This window comes from Berghia stephanieae, chromosome 2, assembly GCF_034508935.2.
Source record: "Berghia stephanieae isolate SIO BIC M18660-M18661 chromosome 2, UCSD_Bste_1.3, whole genome shotgun sequence".
Taxonomy (NCBI): Eukaryota; Metazoa; Mollusca; class Gastropoda; order Nudibranchia; family Aeolidiidae; genus Berghia; species Berghia stephanieae.
Genome location: NC_088361.1, coordinates 122,036,583 through 122,055,931, shown reverse-complemented (window position 1 = coordinate 122,055,931; position 19,349 = coordinate 122,036,583). Strand labels below are relative to the sequence as shown.

The 19,349-nt window shown below is 34.0% G+C and overlaps 1 protein-coding gene across 8 annotated transcripts in view; it reads right to left on the bottom strand.

Annotated features, from left to right (window-relative positions):
• Positions 1-19,349, bottom strand: part of LOC144966466 (spermine oxidase-like) — a 37,793-nt gene that overhangs the window by 10,578 nt on the left and 7,866 nt on the right. For 2 of the 8 annotated variants that reach the window (XM_078903035.1, XM_078903038.1), the window contains exons 2-3: positions 4,317-4,627; positions 901-1,043 (exon numbers count right to left, since the gene is read on the bottom strand). In XM_078903035.1, the coding sequence (XP_078759161.1) occupies positions 901-1,043; positions 4,317-4,627 (454 nt within the window). Of the gene's footprint in view, positions 1-900; positions 1,044-4,316; positions 4,726-7,428; positions 7,586-13,524; positions 13,637-17,155; positions 17,296-18,041; positions 18,177-19,349 lie in introns of those variants that run through there. The other 6 variants (XM_078903040.1, XM_078903036.1, XM_078903037.1 and 3 more) reach the window with 6 other exon arrangements.

Below are 19,349 nucleotides of genomic sequence, written 5' to 3'. Positions count from 1 at the left end.
AGGAATCGATTGAGGGGTAAAAAAGAGGTAAAAAAAAAGCAATGTTCAAAAAAGATTTCATGAACATTGCTTTATTTTGGAATTCGAACTGTGTTCCCAACATTCACATACAAGCACGTGAAGCAATTGGTAACACGTCCGGAATTCCAAAAAAAGCAAGACTGTAAGAATCGCATAGTACCTATTCTTCTTTCCTCCATAAATAGTAACGTGAAATTAGTAATGTAACGGTTTCAAGTTTACCCCCCCCCCCCCCCCCCCCCAACAAAAAAAAATAAAAAAGAAGTGAACAACGATTAGAAACACTTTCAAAATTCCAAAACACAAGATTGCAAGAATTTGGTTTTTGATTATAGGGAATGAGATTAGCGGAAGAGTAGCGTCCCTTGATTGGACGTCACCCATAGTCTGTGACGTTACCGGCGGAAAAATTATTAGAGAGAGAACGTCATGTTGCTTGTGCGCATGCGTCTCTCGTCTTCGCGAGGACATTTGAACGCAATTTCTCGCGAGGACGAGAGACGCATGCGCACAACCAACATGACGTTCTCTCTCTAATACTAATAACTTTTCCGCCGGTGACGTCGCAGACTATGGATGACATCCAATCAAGGGACGCTACTCTTCCGCTAACCTCATTCCCTATAGTAATTTTAAACCAAAGAATGATGAGAAAATGTGAACAACGTCCTATTTCCAAGGACTCAAACTTTGTACGGCCCCTAACGACTCAACTCGGGACAAATGGAGTACAAGCCGTCATACTACTTGAAATATGAAAACAAACCCATAATATACAGTAGTTATTTTTAGAGAGAGGATAATGAAGATTGCTTTTTGCCAGTATTATTGATGAGTGATTTTAGTAGTGGTTGTAGTTGGAGTTATATCTTTTCCTACCTTCTCCCCTCTCGGTGTATAGGCAAAGGTAGGCACGTCGTCAAGATCTCTGACCTCGATCCCCAATCTTCTAACGATGTCATAGATAGGATTACCCACTTGACCATGCACAAACATGGCTCCCATGTCCAGCTTTATATCTCCTGAAAGACAAAAAGGGCATTGTGAGTACTAAAATAATCCATGACACATGCAGACCATTTTTCTGCACTAAGCTTATTAAAATATTTTTAAAAAATAAAATACATTAAGTTTAAACAACGTGTGCATTTACAGGTCTGACATCCGAGCGCAATTATGGGCCTAGTTTAACCTTGTTGTAATTTACAATATTTTGCGTCATTCTTTGAAATTTCCATTACAACAATGAACCCATGATAAATTGTTATCAGACCTGCAAATCATCGCACGTCGGTTTAGAAGATTACATACAAATAATATTCATCTCATTGTTCTCATAACATTAACAATAACTAATTCCTTCTAATTACTTTTGATAAAGAACCAAAATCCCATTCCATTCAATAAAATTCAATTTTTATGACTCTGCGAATCCTTTAATAGAGACGAAACATGAAACCACGAGTTTCTGTGAGAATGCACCGCTTGTGTGACACAGCCTATCCAGAGAAATGTTTCTTTTTGAAACAAGGCTCATATTATGGGCTCTTTTTGATGCAAGAGTAGTTCCCACTTCAAGCGATTGCAATAAACTAAACCGTGAAATCCATTTACGTAAAAAATCACACCTTCTTAAAATCACTCAAAATGGCAAATTGTTTTTTTTATCTTTATATAAACTAATTAGAATCTACTAGGAGTTTAAATCAAATTTTGACAATTTAATGTGAAAATTTTGTTTGTTTTTGTTTTGTTTTTTTTTTGCATTGAAAATTTCTACGATTTGGGTAAGATAGTAAAGAAGTGGGAGACCCCCAAGCAGGGGTCAGTTTTTCTGTTACCCGGTATCTTATCATTTTCATTTTTGTTTTGTTTTGTTTTGTTTTGTTTTGTTTTGTTTTGTTTTGTTTTGTTTTGTTTACTACCCGATAAAGAATTGAAATAGCTTAAAAACTAGAAGTGATAGAAACATCTATTTTGTTTTTTTTCATATTTTTTTCAACACTATTCAATTTTTTTTTTTTTGTGAAAATTTCAGGAAGATGCTATAAGCCATTACAATACAGCCGCCCTTTTAGTAAAAAGGAAAAGATTTGACTCAATAAATTTTTGGCGCGTTTTTATTTTTCTTTCCATTTTTACAAAAAGTTCGACTGTGCTGTAACGGCTTATAGACGTCTATAGCATCTTTCTGAAATTTTCACAACAAAAAAACGGATGTAGTCCTTCAGAGCCATTGGCCCTATAGAGCGGGAATTTATCCCGGTTTCTATAGCGTGAAACGGACAATATCAATTGCTTGCTATCTTTTGGATAGGAGGCTAGTCTATCGCAAAGTACTTCCCGCCTATTCTAACAGACTAAGCTACCCATTAACTGCCCCCGGGATCGATCTTAGTCTATTTGTGTGTGAAGCGAGTGCTCTAAAATCTGAGCTGTCGGGGGAAAAAAACTTGAATAGTGATGAAAAACTAAAACTAGATGTTTCTATCATTTCTAGTTTTCAATTCTTTATCGGGTCGTATTTTTTTAAACAACCTGTTTTTGGCAAATTGGATCTTTAGTAATATTAAGGCTCCAAAACCACTTGACCACTCGTCACCAAATTTTGAATGGTGTTTACAACTGACATGAAGATGGTTTGCGTGTTTTATGAGATTGATTAGACATCGTGATTATTGTATCGAAAAATCTTCTTTTTTTTTTTAATTGGTCATGTCCCTGTGGGTTGGTGTCAACCTTTCGGTTAGCGAGTATGACAATGAAGTGGGATTACTTGCATTGAATCGATACCAGTTAGTGGTATCGCCCTCATTACTTAAAATTTATATGAATAAATTTCCATTCCTAACATTGGGAAAGAATTCTACGATAAGTGAGCGAAATCTGTAAATAGGGTATAAAATGCAGACCAAAGGCACTGAGAACATCTGCATTAGCACTGTGCTACAGTGTGAGAGAATACTGCGCCCTTGTTTAGATGAGGAGCCCACATGTAAGCCGCATTGACATCCGATTAAGAGAATCAATGAGAATTGTAACAGGATGTCTCAAGTCAACTCCTACTCAGTGGATCCCAGCACTGAGCGGCATCGCACAAGTTTAGACGACAAGACGCCAATCAAAGGATGCATGCAAGAATTGATGAAGCCACGTATAACACTCCTATAAAAACAACCATAAAGGGAGCAACTTCAACAACACGGCTCAAACCGAGAAGACCTTTCCACCGAAGAAAAATGGAGGACTTCAACGTGGATGAGAACTGGAGAGAAATGTGGAATAGGGAAATACTAAGAGGAAGGAATTTCATAAAAGATCCCACCAAATGAATGCCTGCATTCAACAATGCCAGGAAATACTGGGTGTCTTCAAATCGCCTCTTAAGAGGACACGACAGAACTGCATCAAGTCAGGCAGCTCCAGAGACCAGCGATCACATCGTCCTCCGCTGCCCAGTAACGAGACTTGTAGTTGCTATGAAACAGTTCTTAGGGCGGAGGAAGACTTCCGAAGCTGGGTTGACGATATGAATTTGGAGGTGTAGTCATACGCTGCTACTACTACTACTACTACTACTACTATTACTAACGAGACATGGTAAATTTCTACGCTAGTCACACAACACTGCTAAAAACAAGACGCAATTTTGATAATTTTCGATATCGTAATTTTTATACGACTTTGGTATAACCGACATAGGTTCTTAACCAATCATAGATTTTTAAACAATCTTAGAAAGTATTAATATTAACTTAAGGTATTGTTCTTGTTGCTTGCAAATTTTTCCACGGTTTCTGATTTCTTTTACGTATTAAAACAGAGCCACAATTTCTCCAGTTTTTATTTTTCTCACACCCTTTATATGTATGGAGTTCCATAGCTCAGTTGGTAGAGCACTCGCTTCACACGCAAAGGGGCCGAGATCGAACCCAGGTGCAGTCGAGATTTTCCCCTGTCTACCCAACTGGGTCTGTTAGATTTGGCGGAAAGTACTTTGCACTAGACGAGCGTCCTATCCAAAGGATAGCAAGCAGTTTCACGCTAAGAAACCGGGATAGATAAACTTCGGCCCCATGGGCCTAATGGCTCTGAAGGACTACTTTTCTTTTATATATATAAATCCCTTGATTTATCCCATAGGGGAAATTTGTCTCTAGGGTCTATTCCAAGAAAAGACTGGAATAACCCAGGCGGGGGACGAGAAGGAGGAGGAAGAGAAGGACGAAGAAGAAAAGGAAGAGAAAGAATGAGATGAAGGTGCTATACTAATATCATATAATTATCCTACCCACCAACCATGTGATCCTTAATCCTGCCACCAACATAATCCTGAGCCTCCAGGACGACGACATCCTTGATTCCATTCTGAACCAGTTTGGCTGCCGCTGTCACCCCGGCTATGCCCGCACCGACCACCACAACCTTTGCTCTGTGCCGAGTTTCGGCATCATGTTTGTGTATCCTTATATTCCCATTGGCAACGTAACTACTGCTACTACTACCTCCAATATTGATGGATCTACTCATATCTGCTGCTGCTGCTGGGAGTCGACTGAGGTTGTGGCGAAGGCAGGACACTTGATTCAAGTGTCTGGCAAGTGTTCTGGAATTGAATTGAAAAGAAATTATTCTTAAAATAAAATTTGATAAGCAGATCTACATTTCAATTTAATTCACTGTTCATTCGAGGAGCGATTCCTTCTGTGATAGTCAGGGACGGCTGGTAATAATGGGCAGGGTGGGCAAATACCAGCCTGTTTTTTCAAGTTATATGCTGTATTACCAGGTCCGAAATAATCTAATTTAAATTAGATAATTTCAAAAGTTAGTACTTAAACTTGATACTTCGTACTGAAATCAATTTGTGTGTATTTTTTGATAGATTGAGAATCACCATGCACCCCGTAATACATAAACCAGGATACGCTCCTGTTCTTTTTTTTATCAACCCCCCCCCCCCCCCCCCCTCTCCCCAACCACTCCACTCCGCCCACATCGTCATCCCATCGTCACGTCGCCTGACGCTGAACTCCGAGTTTGCTGTCTGGCCTCTCTAGTACTAGGTCGGGCTAATTCAAATGAGCCCACCTTATAAACTAAATGCAGATTTTGGCAAACGTACTTTTTCTAATTTATTGCCTTACTTGTGCTGGTACCATTGATGTAATGACATTGGGAAGATTCCAGTATTGAATTTAATTTATTAATTTACTAATATATCAATTTAGTATTAACTTGTGTTGTTTTTATATATTTGTTTAACCATTTAAATTTATTTTTTTCTCGTTTTCCTTAGTGCTTCTCAAAACTCATTTATTTAAATTGTTTTCTTATTTGATTTTTTTTTTTTTTTTTTTTAACAAATTAATTTGTTCTTTTTTTTTTCTTCAAATTCTTAAAGTAATTACCGCTGTATTTTTATTGCCAAACTAAATATTTTTGCAAAACAATGTAATTTTCTATTGCATTTCCTCTAATAAAACAAAACACTTTTATTCAAAGGTCACGACTAAATAAATATATAAAATACAACCACCATTTTGGTTTTCTCAACAATTGAATTAGTATACGAGAAATACTCTTCTGAGTAAGGAGATAGTTGAATTCTAAGAGGAAATAGATACGTTTAAAGGTAGGGTGGGCAGATTCCGTACTTGCCCGTCCTAAAGCTAATACATACATAAGATAGTTCGTGATGAAGAGGCGGGAAGCTAGGGGTTGGTTGGGTAAGGAGTAAAGATAACACGGTCGTTATTGTTATCGTCTAACGAATGCATGAGGAGAGATTAGTAGCAATATTTTGTCTTAATTGTATTGTATGAATTATTGGCGAAAGCCTAAGATTAAATAAACTTTGTTTTTGTTTGTCTTATTTTGACTATGGAACTGATACTTGTCATAGCAGACCTGCCTACTTGAAATAGGAAAATAAAAATCGTAGTTTTCAGGGTTAATAAAATCGTAGATATTTTAACTACCCTTTAACAAAATCACCGGAATTTTCGTCTATTATAGGTATCAAATTTAAAAAAACGAGAAAAACTGATTGGAAACGTAATTATGTTGGTGGTGGTAGTAATGATGATGGTAATACTCGTATTATTATTGTTATTATTATCATTTGTTATTATTATTATTATTATTATTATTATTATTATTATTATTATTATTATTATTATTATTATTATTATTATTATTATTATTATTTATAATAATAATAATAATAATAATAATAATTATTATTATTATTATATTATTATTATTATTATTATTATTATTATTATTATTATTATTATTATTATTATTATTATTATTGTACGTATTGGTGGGATTACGATTGTTTTTTGATTTTTTTTGTGTGGTTATTAATGGTATCAGTTTATTGTTTGGTTCCATTTATCATTTTTTTTCCACTTTCATGTATGTTGTCATCAAATTTTATGATTTATTAGCGAAAGCCTAAGATTGAATAAACTTTGTAATATCGTATTGTAATCATCATTGTCGACGACATCGTCGTTGTCATCATAATCACCATCATCATTAACAACAACAACATTAACATCAAGTTCTACAATAGAAATAAAAACAATATCAACATCATCATATAATTTCCGTCATCGTCTCCACAACTATCATTCTAACCAACAGCACCATCAAAACCACTACCATAATTACATCCTCCCTCACCGTCTCCTCTTCCTCCTCCTCCTCCTCCTCCTCCTCCACCACCACCACCATCACCACCACCGCTACCACTATTCCAACCACTACCACCACCGGCACAATCATTCTAACCACCAAGAGAGCAGTAAAATTATGCAATTTGAGCTCTGAATGAAACTCGAGTCATATCGCTGTTGTTGCTTCTCGATAAAAACTTTACAGTTACTACGTACTACTGAAAACCAGTAATGTAACAGAAATATTAATCTCGCAGTTGAGGGATTAAAGCATCTCTTTAATTTTTCGAGTGAACGAGATGGACTTGTATTGTGAAGGTGTTGTCGCATTTTGTCTCTTCGCTTTAATTTTTTGTTGTATTCTCTTTCGTGATTCATTTTTGATTACGTTTGGAATAATTAAAATCTACTGGTATTGTCATTTCATTGTGAATGTGGTTATTTGTGGTTGAAATAAATTTTTTTTAAGGCGAACAAAACAAACAAACAAACAAGACAAAAAAAAAAAAAAACAACAAAAAAAAAAAAAATAAAAATAAAATAAAAAAAAAAAAAAAATATATATATATATATATATATATATATATATATATATATTATATATATATATATATATATATATATATATATATATATATATATATATATATATATATTATATATATATATATATGACCGACTCATCTTTGCCCGACCACTATAAATAGGCTAGAACCGCCACTGGTGATAGTGATAGCCTGCCCATTCCCTGCAATGTAAAAATGCAGTTCTATGAAAATTGGTTTAATTGAGAAATTGGCAGAGGTGAAATATATCGTCAGTGAAAGAGGTTTTGGTTGGTTGGTTATTATTTGTTGTTGTTTTTTTTTTTTTTTGTTTTTTTTTTGGTTTATTTTTTTGTGTTTTTTTTTTTGTTTTTTTTTTTTTGGGGGGGGGGGGGTGCTTTTTGTTATTAGTTGTTGTTTTTTTCGTTTGTGCGTGCGTGTGTGTATGTGTGTGCTTTAATGACAAGGAAAAGCATAATGGTAATATCGATAACAATAATTTATACACTATATTGTGCGCAAAAAAAAAACAACAAAAAAAACAAGAACGCTAATGGGCCATTTACATACAGGAGTAAAACGTGAGGAATTGCCCGCACGATCGTCCGTCCCGTCGGCGGGTTTGCCTCGCCCGTCTGATCTTCACGTTTTGCCCTTCCACGACAGTAAACATGGATGATGTTGTTTTAGATGATGTGCTTGATGTAGTATGTGTTCTTGCTATTCAAGAAAAGCGAAAGACAGAGCAAAAAAGTACATTTTGGACTAAAAATTGGTTACAAAAACGACCATTTTAGACCCACACAAACATTATGTTTTTTAAATAGAGAAAAAAGAAAAACTTCTACATTTGTAGATGCTTTTTAAATTAAATAATCAATATAAACCAAAAAGATACGTATATGTTATTTCTAAGAAAATTACACATTGAAATTGAATGTTTTACAAACAACCCCTTTTATTTAAAAGCTGAGCATTATCATTATCATTCCGTGATTTTTGTTTTTATAACTTTTCATCATCATCATATCATCATCATCATCATCATCATCATCATCATCATCATCATCATCATCACCACCACCACCACCACCATCATCATCATCATCATCATCATCATCATCATCATCATATCATCATCATCATCATCACCACCATCAATATTATTATTGTTAATATCAGACTTGCCAACCGACCTCAACCATTTGGAAATAATAATTATTTTTTTCCCGATATTAATGCTAATTTTCGCATAGTTTCCCTCCAAAATTCATATTTTCAACACGTCCAGCCATCTATCATTTCAAATTTAACATACACCGAATTTATGGAGACTTATCAAGCCAGTAGTGAGTGGGAAAATCTTGCAATTCCCATGAAATCATCTGTCTGTCTAGGTGGAGACGATATTTAATGACCTTTCCACTTTTCTTTTTCTTTTTCTTTTTCTCCTTGTTGTTACAAACTCCTACTTTTCGCATTCAGCATTTTTGTCAACATTTCCATAGCACAAAGGTTCAGCAAATCCAAGTAGGTACTTATCCATTATCAGTTATAACCTATCTAATAAACGATCGCTTGTCATCTACAACTAAAAAAACACCAAGTCACGTGTGCAAAACTCCTAACGATAGATATCTTTTGAAGGGCCGATTGCTGATAATTGGCTGACGACAACAGACAGATTAAAGGGAAGTTACTGTTTTAAAAGTGCGCCTTTTCACCGTATAAAATGTCAATAAAAATAATTCAGACGACTTTCCCTACATATTTAATCTATTTAAAAATAAAAACATGTCCTCCTTATAAATATCACAGTGAAAATAATCTGATGCAGACGTTACTTGGGGAAAAAGTGGTTCGTTACTTTCTTGAGGGATGCACCTCTGGGCGAACGTGACACCCAAGTCAAAGAATCTTTGGCCGTAGTGTACTAGACTAGCACTGGACAATTGGAGGTTGTTACTGGACCCTAAAGAAATTCATACATAATGCATTACATATAAAGCTTTGTGATTTTAAAAATCGACATAAATTAATAATTCTAAATGATACTCACTTTTTTAGTGCCAAATGCATCATAAAAAGTGTGCGAATCGGACACAAAAATTCCGACAAAATAATATGATAAACATCGTCTGTTTTGCACTCATCACTAGGGAATTCCCTTTTTACAATAAGCGATCATGGGATTGATATGTTATAATTGATAAGACTCTTCAACAGTCGTAACGTCACTTCCTTCCTTATGACGCATGGTAACTTAGTAACACTGGCTCTAAACTATCGGAACAGTGGCGGACGCCCGTATGAAATATTTCCCCGATGAGCATAAAAGCGTATCCAGAGGGGAAAAAAACATAAATTTGATCATGTTTTGACTTTTACACATTCTGATCACAAGGCATATGAAAAGTTCTAGCCAGCATGAAGAATAAAAAGTAATGATTTTCTTTGTTTAGAACCAAGATGGCTGCCGTTGCCGGGCGGCGTGACATCAGACTACTGAATCCAATTGACAAGTCATGTATTTGCTAAACTCTCCATGGACCTCAAATCGTATTAAATATGAGAAATCATACTGGTTGGCAAGCCATAAATTAATTTTTTAAAAATCCTTTTTGGATGAATAAAGTACACTATAATAATAATAATATAATAATAATAATAATAATAATAATAATAATAATAATAATAATAATAATATAATAATAATAATAATAATAATAATAATAATAATAATAATAATATAATAATAATAATAATAATAATAATAATAATAATAATAATAATAATAATAATAATAATAATATTATAATAATAATAATAATAATAATAATAATAATAATAATAATAATATAATAATAATAATAATAATAATAATATAATAATAATAATAATAATAATAACAATAATAATAATAATAATAATATAATAATAATAATAATAATAATAATAATAATAATAATAATAATAATAATAATAATAATAATGATGATGACGACGACGACGACGACGACGATGATTATGATAAAGGATACAAATTGTAAATGGGCCGGATGTTTTACTGTTTAAAGGAATGTCGATGATGACAAAAACGAAGACGACAGCGAGGAGGAAGACAGCAACGATTATGATGATGATGATGATGATGATGATGATGATGATGATGATGATGATGACGATGATAATGATGATGGTGGTAGTGGTGGTTATAATAAACTTGTAAAATTGCATCTTTGTAACCCCACATAATATTGTTACTTGATTCCGCGACAATAGCAGTCCTTTTACATTAATTTGATCATGTTTTTACTTTTACACATTCTGATCACAAGGCATATGAAAAGTTCTAGCCAGCATGAAGAATAAAAAGTAATGATTTTCTTTGTTTAGAACCAAGATGGCCGCCGTTGCCGGGCGGCGTGACATCAGACTACTGAATCCAATTGACAAGTCATGTATTTGCTAAACTCTCCATGGACCTCAAATCGTATTAAATATGAGAAATCATACTGGTTGGCAAGCCATAAATTAATATTTTAAAAATCCTTTTTGGATGAATAAAGTACACTATAACAATAATAATAATAATAATAATAATAATAATAATAATAATAATAATAATAATAATAATAATAATAATAATAATAATAATAATAATAATAATAATAATATAATAATAATAATAATAATAATAAATAATAATAAAATAATAATAATAATGATGACGACGACGATGACGACGACGATGATTATGATAAAGGATACAAATTGTAAATGGGCCGGATGTTTTACTGTTTAAAGGAATGTCGATGATGACAAAAACGAAGACGACGACGAGGAGGAAGACAGCAACGATTATGATGATGATGATGATGATGATGATGATGATGAAGATGACGATGACGATGATAATGATGGTGGTGATAGTGGTAGTAGTGGTGGTGGTGGTTATAATAAACTTGTAAAATTGCATCTTTGTAACCCCACATAATATTGTTACTTGATTCCACGACAATAGCAGTCCTTTTACTGTTTAACGGCGAAGAGAAACGAACCAATTTCTTGGGGGAAAAAAACTGTGTTTTTAGTATCAATTACCACAACACACCAATCAAAGTGTCATTGAAACAGTTTTTTGATAAGGTCGTGGTGTGTTCGTTAACATAATATGGTATAGGGCAAACTAGGATAAAATCCCCGGAATGCCCTTAATATTAATAGTAATGCTATAAATCTATTGATTAAAGATTACAATAATGATACACGTGGTAAAGATAGTATTCCAACTTAAATGTACTCATGTATATGTGATGTATAAACATATATTTTTAACCATGATATGCAAAGCACACACACACACACACACACACACACACACACACACACACACACATAAGCACGCATATAGATAGAATGCGCTTGGCCAAGGAGTTCACAACATTGCCATCCGGAAGTTAAACGGACCAACACACAAACTCTGAGTAACCATGAACTTTTATAGTCTGGTTAATACAGTTTAGTGAGAACAGCTCACAAACGCGGATGGCAAAAACAATAACAAAGGCCTGAGTGACGTCATCTGCATACTATCTATAGAAAATAACCCTAATAAGATAACAATGCATAATATATACATGATACAAGATTGAAAGTCATGTCAACAGCAGTGCAAACAAGTATTATTCGTCATATATAAATCTCCCATCATATAATTCACTGTCTCCTAACACCTTGAAACAATCCATAGATTTAGCATTCTTTGTTTCAAATTTCAAATTGTTCCATTTCTGGACAATAAGAATACTGAACCAGTTTTGTCTTATGTTTGTTTTGTATCTAGTGACAAAAATCTTAAACTTGTCCATTCTAGTAAAACTAATATTAGAATATGAAAAAAAAAATCAGAAAAGTCTATCCTATCCATGCGATGTACCAATCTATAACCCTGAATTAAATCCCCACGAATTCTTCTATATTTCAAACTTGGTAAGTCAAGAAATTCTAACCTTTCTTTATAAGATAAATACTGGATTGCATAAATCTTTTTGGAAGCTCTCCTCTGTACACTTTCAATACTAATAGATTGTCTTTTATATAATGGGCTCCAGATGCAATTTCCGTATTGTGGAATTGGTCGAACGAGCGATTTATACAAATCTAAAAATATGGTTTTATCAAGACTTATAAAGGTTCTATAGATAGTATGCAGATGACGTCACTCAGGCCTTTGTTATTGTTTTTGCCATCCGCGTTTGTGAGTTGTTCTCACTAAACTGTATTAACCAGACTATAAAAGTTCATGGTAACACAGAGTTTGTGTGTAGGTCCATTATACTTCCGGATGGCAATGTTGTGAACTCCTTGGCCAAGCGCATTCTATCTATATATTATTCCCATCATTCTGTTTTCCAGTTAAATTTTATAAATACTATCGCCCCTTATCATGGATGCGTACATTCCCTCGTTAATTTGGACATGTCAAATAGGGAACAAGTATGATGTCAAAAAACCTGGTTCAAATCTCACTAGAAATGTAAAACCACTTTTCCAGATTGAATACATACCTTAGTATTATGATTTATTTTTTTATTTTTTTTGGTTTCAGAGTGATGGCATATTATTTTCTATGACGATCGTCAATAAAGATCCTCGCTCATTTACGTCCCATAATCCTAAGACGCTGCTTATACTACACCCCGTTACTAAAATAGTGCAAAGTCTGCCACGTGCTCAACCAGTTGTTCACCTTTAGTGGATCTTTTCCGGAATAGACTTCTTTTCAATGGTCAACAACAACCACAACAAAAAAAGGAGGGGGGGGGGGGGGGATCAGACGGGGCAAGGCCAGAACTGTATGCCAACACGTCTGTCAATCAATTCTCTCGTGCTGTTTTAGTGTGAAGAGTTGCATTCATTATCATGCTGTAATATTAAAGATCCACTGCGCTTTTGCGCTTATTTATCTCCTTTGGTATCCACATTGCGGACACGTTTTTTAAAAAATCCAAGCTCATCATATACAAATCTATGGGCAAATAACTTCGAATATCACCAAGATCAATGCAATGTCCCGAATTTTAAGTTTCCTCTCAACACTGATGAGACTATCGACTTGATGGGTAATTTCATTTGAATTGTCACTAGCATTGCCTCCTGCTCTCTCTTCATCCTCTAAACTTCTTTGGTCTTCATTTTAAAAAATGACACCAACTTATGCACTAGTCTTTTATTCATTAAATTATCATTAAGAATAGCTTTGAACTCACCATGACTTCTGTTAGGTTATTTCCCCATTGCATATTTAGAAACGCAGTGACTATTTTTACAGTCCTGTAAAGATGGTTCTCGGGGCTATTTTTACTATCTCGTCCACCAACCTTTACGTTTAGACCACCAAGCATTATTATTATAGTAGGTAACATCATGCTTTAGAGTATCTTGTACTGTTTGGTTTAGCTTATCATAAAAGTAAATGCTTTATTTCTTCTCACTTTTGTCTTCTTTTGGGGCATAACAAACAATTACTGATACTGCATATTTTGAGTTGAATCCATAGATAGTTGAATCTTGCCTTGAGCAATCGTTCTCCCCTTGAGTCTTTATTGCTCTTTTTAAAATATGTAGGTATATACGAGCGACGCCGTTTAAATGTAAAAATAGCCCCGAGAACCATCTTTACGGGACTGTAAAAATAGCCACTGCGATTTAGAAATGAATGATTTCATGCATCTATGACTTTCATCGCTATGGCATTTTTGATTTGATTTTGAAACACTTGATATGCTCGAGATATTATGCTAAATGATTTTGCATAAAGTTAAAAGGGAATGAAGTTTTAAAAACAGAATCACTTAAATGTTGTACGGTTTATGAGTTATAAATAAAAGTTGTCTATTTATATCCGAAAAATTACTTATAAGGCCTACTTCTATCATCTCAAATCAATGGTTGCTTCGTTATATTGAGTTATATATTCAGAATATATTTGGGATCCCATATATTCATATAAACTTCCTAAAATGATTACTTTCGTTTCCTAAACAATGCCCATCTTAAACCTATTTGTTATTTTACTTGTATTCTTTGCTTATTCTTTACAGAGCGGAAATTATACTCTCACAAATTAGGTGTGAAATAAATTTGAGAGAATTATTGGCTGCTTGGGGTGGTGGCTTGTGGGTCCCGATGGCACAATTGGTAGAATAATCGCACGCAAAGGGACCGAGATTTGCTCTCTGATCACTGATTGGATTGCTGGGTCTGTTAAATCTGGAGGAAAGTACTTTGCGATAGAAAAGCGTCCTTTCCAAAGGGTAACAAGCAATTGCTATTGTTCGTTTCACGAAACCAGGATAAACTCCTCCATGAGCCTAATGGCTCTATAGTGATAGTGATGTTGATGGTTATAACAGAAGTGGGTGAGAGGGTGGTAGTATTAGCATTGCAGCCAACTTGTCAGATAGAAACAGATTACTAAGGCGACAACATCTACTTTGGCTCAAAATCTACTATCTATACATGACCGCGGCCACTTCCTAACGCGTCTAACGTGTAACTCTCAAACCGATAGCGAGAAAGCCTCAATTTCAAGAATAACCCCCATTGCTTTATTATATGGGTATTATTCTTTTATTGTCACCCCTGAGTTGATATCAGCGGCACAACACGTAATTGTAGTAATCTAAATGTGTGAACTTCTTTTTTGCGTGTGTTTTCATATAAGGACGTTTGACATTAGCATATAGTGTTGATTTTCGTTAAAATAGCGATCTTGTGGGTTAAATCTATGTAAAAGAGCCGTGATCACTTGTGCTTTACAAGTGTTTTGGTTATCCATTGCCTACTTTAGCGGTACTGATCGGTGGCCGCACTTGGGTCCGGGAATTTTACAAGACCCGTTTTGCCGGTTCTCTTCAAAGCTGATCTGTTAAAGTGCGGCCATGACATTTGTGGAACATATTTGAGTCAGTCTGAAGCTAACACTTCCATACTCCAAGCTAACACTTCCTTACTTTTTAGCAACTAAATCTTGGACTCCTAACTGAAATTTTTATCGTTTTTGGTTTGTGGACGGGTCTCAAAAACCTTGAGTTTTATTGTTTTCACTTTTGTTAATTCTATTCTGAAAACGAAATGATTTTGTCTGTATTGTTCTTGTGTGTGGCCGCGATTGGGTCGTTCTTGCACAAACACAAAACACATCTTCAATTGTGCTATATCAATACTACTACTACACGCACGATTACATGCATGAAGTCTAGAGCGGGATCAAGAAATCCAGCAAGCCAAATGGGTTGCTTTTATCCAGAATAGAGCGACACAGTGACGTAAACCGTGTTCGGGGCCGCGTCCGATCGGTTTACTCTATATCTTGAATAATATCAATTATTCTCAGAATGACTTTTTGGACAATGCCACGGTCACACATTAATTACCTCCCCTCTATATTTTTGAGTTCAAATTTATTTTTGTATCTGAATTTCAGATTGACAAGAAAATAAATTAAATCTTATTTTATTGTCGACAACCTCTTACAAATTGAAAATAAATGCAAACAAGTTATTTACACTCATCAAAACAAACAGTTTATGTAAACTATGCATAATGTATTCATAATTATCAATGCGTAAAGAACCGATAAAGTTAGTATAAATATATCTCAAACCACACGAAATCAAATAAAGCGTCCTTCATACCACACACAACATTCTACAGGAAACGGGACTAAAGGCGTTCTTGTTATTGTCGTTGGCTGACACGAAATGCAAATAATCAATTTTTGCTCAAAGAATACTTAGCCCCAATGTAAATATTTAAGGAAAGAAATGAATAAAAACATAAATTGTCAACAACAACAACAAAAGAAAAAAAAATGGACGATCATATGGAAGCTAGAAACTATCGGCTTGCCAGCCATTTCCGGCAATGTGGAATCTATGTCGCAGTGATAGTGAAGATCATGAATTTGTAAAATTAAGGATGTTGAAGAGTTAATGATAATGTGATGTCAGTGTCAATGAAAATGTTTAAGTCTAAAACCAAATGAAAAATGTGAAATTTTAAATAGAAAAACTGCCCTACGCTTGTCTGATCAGCAACGAAGTAATTCATTTGAAGCAAGATGGCTGAATAAAAATAAGGGATTGTTCTCCCACCCTGAGGCGCGTTCCTTTGGTGAAACAAAACGAGACGAAAAAAACTAACTTAGGTGGCGCTGCGAATTGCACGTCTGTTCACTCTTAACCCCTTTTGCTCACTTGCAGCTGACGTCGGGATCATCTCCATCTTTTCTCGAGATACACTCTGGAGAAAATATATACTCGGCCTGAACTAGGTGGCTATTAAGCAGTAACTCTATTTTTTTTTTTAAACACAAGTTGAGCTTTTATACAGAGGGATATTCATTAAACGCGCTAAAAGCGCTTTACGGGAGATATCCTCGACTGGACAGATCGAACGAGGGACACACACACCCTCTATATATATATATATATATATATATATATATATATATATATATATATATACACACACACACACAGAGAGAGAGAGAGAGAGAGAGAGAGAGAGAGAGAGAAAGAGAGAAAGAGAGAGAGAAAGAGAAAGAGAGAAAGATTGTAATCATTGGCAAATACAAGGTGTCCGCATGTGTGAAGTCCAGTACTTCCGATGCGCGCATTTTTAATGCCTTCGGTCGGAGACAGGTATGGGGCACATGTTGTTTGATATTTACCAATCTTTTCACTTTATAGAAACAACAAATGAATACTGAAAAACAGCAGCTCAAGCGTTCCTTTAAAAATGATACCACAAATCAAATTTAAATGTGTGCATTATAGAACAAAGTTCTTCATCGGAATAGTTTATGAATCTTTTAATTGTATCGCAAATCCTTACCTCATGGTAATCTAGCTGTTCTAAAAACGAATTATGTCTCATATCTAAAACACATCCCTCAATAACACCTCTAGTTGTGAACTTGGGAAAATGGAAAGACTTGTTTTGAGTTTTAGTTTGATTGTGTATCTATCTTATCTTGTTTAAGGCCAAATCTGGTATCTATCCTATCTTATTTAAGGCCAAATCTGACTTAATCCTTTAAATGCCGCTCAAATAGCATGGTGCATAAGAAAGTTTTTTTTTGGTGTTGTTTCTACAAATCTTTTAAGGTTATGGAAACATCTACAATATTTTTTTGGCATTACAAAGTCAGAACTAACATACGCGCAAAGCTAGTGATATTAAAAATGTCATAATTAACTAAAAATTGTACAAAGTGCATAGAGTATTTTTTTTTAATCATACCTAAATCTCAGAGAAATTAACTCGCGTCTACTATAATTTTAAACCGGTTCAAAGCACACATGCATTTTTTAAATGTTCAAACAGAGACTATTCCATGTTTTCATTTTGTCTAGTTTTGGTCTGAAATCTTGAAATATATTTGTGTCACAGTAACGATTATTCACATTTATTAAGTTTTATTTTATTAAGAACTGAATTCATCTCACTCCAGTTATATTTCGGTAGGCTTAGAAAAACATTACCTTCTAATGTTAGATAATGTTAATAATATATTATCCTTTATTCATCCCCAAAAAAAAAAATGGAAATTCGTTTACAGACGTGGCATGCATGAAAATGTATAAACACAAAGTTGAGAATCTATGGCGACAATGTATTACATATATAATATATGCAAATGCAAAAATGTAAAAATATACAACCAAGAACCAATAGCAACACTTTATATATTAATTTGATAAATTGAGATAGGCCATACCTCTGGCCTTTAGTCCGAACGTGTGTGTGTATATTTAAAATCTAATTTAAATCACAGTTGCTCGTTAAAAATTCGAAAACCATGTGGCAAAAATGAATTAAGGTGACATGTTGTCTTAATAGCCTTCTCTTTGTCACGTAGCCACTTATTATAAAAGCTGATAGGTCTAATCTTCCTCACTCACTTCTCTCTGTAATCTATGCCCTGACGGCCAGACCACTCGACTCCTCATATTATATATATATATTTTAAGATTTTTATCTTACTCTCGGGACTTTGTGATTAAGCAAAAAAGTTTGTTCTTTTTCTTTAGTTCTTATCACCCGATTAGCTTTAGTTATACATCATTAATGCTGCAGTCGCAACAAGACTAAAAAAACAGCACTTAGCGCTTATTTGCTAGTATTCCGATGTACTCTGAGCCAAATGCAAAACATTTCCGACAATAAAGAAATTTTGAATTACATTAAATAAGTATTTGATTACTTTCAATTTCATTCAGGTGATTATTGCAAAATATTTACAAGATTTCAATATTTTCAATTACAATCCGATAAATTTCTTTTGTCTTGTAACATTTATTTGATACTTGAAATAGACAAACACGTTAAACTACAAATGTAGGCACTTTCAAGAACGCAGCTGATAATGTATTAGTATTAAACAACATCATATATAATTGGTGTGTTTATATGACAATCCTTTTGACTTGCATTCATATAACTTTTGAGAATAACTACACAATTGTACGTTACATCAACATGTAATTTAAATACATATTGATTCAATCCAATGAAAATCATTTACATCGATATCTTATGAAATATTATGAATGATTTTATACTTCTGGATTAGGTCTCCCCTTAAATGCCTATAGTTAGTGACAGAAGGTTCAATAACTACAATACGTAGATGGGAATATTATTTTTAGGGCGGGAACAAAATAATTCAACACCTTAACGTTTCCTCCAATGAAGTAAATTGTAATAACATTCCCAGCCTCTACTATCACCTCTTATGTTCTTATATGTAACGAAATAAGTTAAATTCTTAAATTAATACTTTTAATATTTTTTTTATAATGGGGAGAAACGGCTACCTTTAATAATTTGGCAAATCAATTAAACATTTTAATTTTATAATATTATTGGCTTGAATTTTAGAAATCAAACTAAAAAGCATCCAACTTGACCATCATTGAATATTCTGTTTTAAATATCTTCGTTGTGTAGTCTGCCTTCAGAAATGAAATATGCACGCATCGGATCGAAAGGCATTTATTTCACACCTTCGTGTCAAGTGGCCATT